This window comes from Chaetura pelagica, unplaced genomic scaffold (assembly GCF_000747805.2).
Source record: "Chaetura pelagica isolate M959 unplaced genomic scaffold, ChaPel_1.0 scaffold683, whole genome shotgun sequence".
NCBI lineage: Eukaryota > Metazoa > Chordata > Aves > Apodiformes > Apodidae > Chaetura > Chaetura pelagica.
In genome coordinates, this window is record NW_009952815.1 from 143,277 (window position 1) to 148,031 (window position 4,755).

Genomic DNA, 4,755 nt, shown 5'->3' on the forward strand with positions numbered 1-4,755 from the left:
AAAGAGGAGGAGGCAGAGAAGGATGTGTGGCAGACAGCAGGAGGGCTGTGGCTGCTGTATTTATGTTAGAGGGTGGTGACCACGTCCTTCCTGAAGTGATGATAACCCTCTGGGAAGGTGGAGCTGGAGCATGCTCTGGCAGCACAGCAGGGAGGGGTGCCTAGGCCCACGGGGGCTGCAGAAAAGGGCCAGGGACTCAGTGTGGGACAAAAAGAAGGTGCAAAAATGGAAGGGTGGGAGACTAGTGCCAGTGCTAACAGTGATGCCAAACGGTTAGAAGGATACACAGGTCTCAGATTTTTCTCTGACACTAAGAGCTGGTTTGGCTTGCTGAATTCCCACCCCAGACTCCTCTTCCTCAGCATGATCCTTCCAGCTGCCATCAGCTAAGGCTTTTCCCAAGTGCCCAACAATGAGCTGCCCTTTCCTACAAAGCTGGGCATTCACACTCCACCCACTACCGGGATGGACGTGTACAATGACCTGCTTATGCTGGCCATAAATGAGGGCTCAGTTCAGAAGAGAAGGCTTCAGGAGCTGCATTAAAACCTGCAGCTGGTAATTCAGGAGAGGGAACAATTTACCTTTCAGTGGCTGTGGGAGCTGCTGTCCCCAGCAGTCTGCCTCAGGCTGCCCCCTCCACCTGAGCTGGGGAACCGAATTGCTGCTTTGGGGCAGCCAAGCCTGTTACCTGCACACTCAGGTGTCTCAGAGAGGGGCTTTTAGGGCAGTCCAGCCCTTTCTGGGTAGGTGAGCACCAGGAACATTTTCTTGCCTTGGCAACATCATAGATCCAGTTGCTAATAATAAGTTCTCCTGGGTGGACGGTTGGACTCACTGATCCTAGAGGTTATTTTCTAACTGTAACAATTCTTTGATTCTCTGAAATGATATCATAGTGACTCACCCCAACCATAATTCATAAGGAAACTAAAGGAAGGGGGGGAAAAAAAGGAGTATTGTGTTGCTATATACATTTAAAATCCCAAAGGAGGTCCTGAAGTCCTTGCAGGCCATGATCTTCAGAGAAGTCTGGCTGGGCAGTAAAACTGCCCTTTGATTTAGAGGCACAACACACCCAAGTGCTGATACAGAGTGTATTTTGAGGAGCTGTGTAAAACTGCAAAATCCTTGGCGGGGGAGGAGCTGCCATAGTAAATGAGCTGAGCATCAGAAAATGAAGAGTCTGAAAACCACCAAATGTAAGCAGAGTTCTTGGGTACCCCTCCAGAAGAAAGAGCTCTCCCCAGACAGAAATGTGGATTTAATTTTCCTTGTAAGAAGCACATCAGGAGACACAAGAATGCATTTTCAGATGTTTCATGGCAGGCCAGTGAAGCACATTTTGCCAAAGATGGGATCTTTATCTCCAGTATCAGTACAGGCTGGGTGATGAATGGATGGAGAGCAGCCCTGAAGAAGGACTTGGGCATGCTGGTGAGTGACAAACTGGAGGTGAGCCAGCAATCTGTGCTGGCAGCCCAGACAGCCAAGCGTGTCCTGGGCGCATCACCAGCCCCATGACCAGTGGGTTGAGGGAAGGGATCCTCCTCCTCTGCCTTGGATGCACCAGAAGAGATAACCCAGCAAAAGAAACACCCCTTTTGTACCCCGGGCTGATTAGCCTCCTGTTAGAGTGCCTTAAATACATCTCTGACCCTGCTGGGAAGGACCAAGCCACAGTATCAAAATACAGCTTTGCTGAAGGGTGGTTTTACCTCCACCTCCTCAACTTCTTTGCAATTACATCTGAAGCACTCGATTTTTCCTTTTGAAAGGAGGCTCAATTATCCTGTCAGTTCATTAGGAAATTACTGAAGTTCACAGACTTGACACACACTTGGTATGCAGCAAGTTTAAGTTAATAAGTGCCCCGAAGGCACAGCATAAAGAACAGCTTTTCCACTATTGTTCAAAACCCAACAACAGAGCCTTATCACTCCTTGGTTATGAACCTGATATACAGCTCCCCAGAATCTGTTCTTTTCAATCCAATTAGCGTTTTAAAAGTAACAGTGATTTAGATAAGAAATGAGTTACTAATATCACTAACCAGCTCTGTCACAGGAATGAAATATTTCATGGCATATGTAACACTGCCTGCTCTCAGCCAGCACAGAACTGCCAGGGAAGGATGGAGAAACAACTTAATTTTAAATGGAAGAAATTGACCATTCCTAATCCCAGGCAGTACAGCTGCTAACCTAAGCCAAGAGCTAGCAAAAACCTCCCTGGGAACTTAACTGGTAGTATTTAGGAACACCAGGGCATATATAACTTTGTTTATGTGTAAGCTGTATGGAAAGCTGGGAAATAGCACAGTATGGAACTCCTATAAGGTACAGCAAGATGTGTCTCACACAGTTTTAAGTCCTGCATTTCAGCGTGCAGGGAGTGGATGCTGCAGGGAAGGGGCACAAGCACTGCCTGGCTGGGTCACTGGTACTGGGACAGGGGTGACCTTACCTGTTGCATTTAAATTGGGCATGGTTTTTGGGCTGCTGGAACCACCAACTGGTTTTCACTGCACAATAACTGTGATTCCCACAGATACTGCTTCATCCTGTGATTATACAAATAAAACAAAACTGAACTTACTTTGCTCTGGGTTGATGTACTAATCCTGGGATCTCTTTATTTGATTTAAGTCTTACATTTGAACTGGCACTTTTTTCCTGAAACACACAAAAAACACAACAGAGCCATCATCAGTATCTATGAAGCACACAAGGCATGACAGACATTTGTCACCACAGTGTCACCCTGCACTGGGTTCAGGCTCTTCCTTCCACCTCTACATCCAAATGAGAAGACCTCATCAAAAACAAAGTGAAAGGCAAGACAATTGAGACAATGACCCCGAGCAGGCAATTTTTAAATGTCACAGGTTCAGTGGCCTGAGGGATTGCTTCCAGGTCACCAGGCAAAATCCATCTGGGATGCAGAGGGATCAAACAGGGGGCTGGCTAATAACTCTGCCATGGTCCATGGAGAACGGGGCGCGCAGCTGCGGCCGGGCCCCGTGTAGGCTCCTCTGGACATAAACACCTACTGGTGCCTTCAGCAGAGCAAGGCAGAGCACTCAGCAGGCAGAGCCCCTGAGCCACCCCAGACCTGCAGGTTTGCTCACAACAGGGGTGAGAAACATTAGCACCATGTAGAAACCATCCATGGGAGAAAGCAGATGTTAAATGTGCTGGTGATAAGAGCAGCAAGAGTCGACTTGACCTGCTTAGAGAATTCGACACAAGGGGCCCAAGGAAGCAAACTAGAATATGTTTATAGACAAGAACACGATCGTGTCCCCTGTGAAGGACCAGAGCCATGAAAAACATCTTCACAAAGGGGTGGGGAGGGAAAAGAGTTTAGTGGAGAGCTACAGTTTCAAGGTAGCACCTTGTCCTTGTGCCAAAAGCTGAGCGTGCACACGTATCTATTGTCTGCAAAAACCTGGAGAAGGATACGGCCCCTTCCAGATGATCCCAGTGCTGTGTGTTAGGGAAAGCTGCTGGTGCAGATGGGAAAGAGCTGAGTTAAACCTCATAGTTCACCCCTGCACAAATCCATCTGAATTCCTTCGGCACGTCATGCAAACCAAAGAATTAGTGCTTTTGTGGGTAATTTTGGTGGCTTTGTTTTGTCTTATTTAATCTGTGAATCACACAAGATGATTTTTAAGAGGGCTACTACACCACTGAATTGAAAAAAACACAAGGCTGTCTAGCAGTTAATATTTTAATGAATAATTCTACAAGAGCTGTAAACATGAATTGCCTCAGCATCTAACATATGCATTTAACACTGTTTAATGCATATCTTTTAATCCTCCTAGACTGAAAACAGTGCCATGCATGAAAGTAACAGTAAGAGAGAAAAAAAGCCTTTTTCCCAAGCCTCACCAAAGGTCTCTGTATGTTTGTTACATCCCACCAGCCCCCTGCCTGCCCACGATGTCCAGTCAAAGCTGCAGAAGAGGAGATTAAACCACCTGATTTCAAAGCATCTTCTAATTTTAAGTGTTAACTGGGGATGACTCTGCACGTGTGCGTGGTGAGCACACACATACACAGTCCTGCAGCTCATGTGAGCTGCTGTGTGACTCAGACAGCTGGCAAGTAAAATAAGGAGGGACTGGTCTCATGAAGAAGACACCAAAACCAGGAATCAGCTAAATCCCAACCTCACAGACCAGGGAAGCCATTATTCTCAATTCTGCTCCACCAGTTTGTGTACTCAGTGCAGAGGCAGAAACTAGGAACGGTCTGCACTGCACATCTGGAATGACACATCTGGATGGCCCAGTGGGAGCCACGTTCTGCAGCCACAGCACCTCCTGCCCACCTCCTGCAGCACAAGGGGCATTTCTGGGCTCACTTCTGTCTCTGCATGCCATCACCTGGAGACACAGACCTTTCCCCACCTAAACACTGCTGCAAGTCTCCTGCCCCAGTGAAATGCTCTGATTTCCAGCCCCTGTGCAGGGAGCTGTGCCACATCACGGGGTGCAAACCTGGCCTTCCACACCTCCACTGGTAGTCTGGAGTCAGTGCAGCTCCATCAGTAGCTGGAGTCAGCACAATCCCAGCCTAAAGAAAGGTCTGTCACTTAGGAACAAATAGAAAGCCACAAGAAAAATACATGTTGCCTTCCCTCTGAGGGTCCCAAAGCAATATTCAGAATATTAACTGACTCACACAGGAAACAGAAATAGAACTGCAGATTACTTGACTTCAAAATGCCAAATTTTACTCTTTC

The 4,755-nt window shown here is 47.3% G+C and overlaps 1 protein-coding gene across 1 annotated transcript in view; it reads right to left on the reverse strand.

Annotated features, from left to right (window-relative positions):
• Positions 1 to 4,755, reverse strand: part of LOC104386446 (chromosome unknown open reading frame, human C1orf21) — a 61,732-nt gene that overhangs the window by 8,916 nt on the left and 48,061 nt on the right. Inside the window, exon 3 of the mRNA XM_009995055.1 lies at positions 2,599 to 2,675. Within this exon, the coding sequence (XP_009993357.1) occupies positions 2,599 to 2,675 (77 nt within the window). The remainder of the gene's footprint in view (positions 1 to 2,598; positions 2,676 to 4,755) is intronic.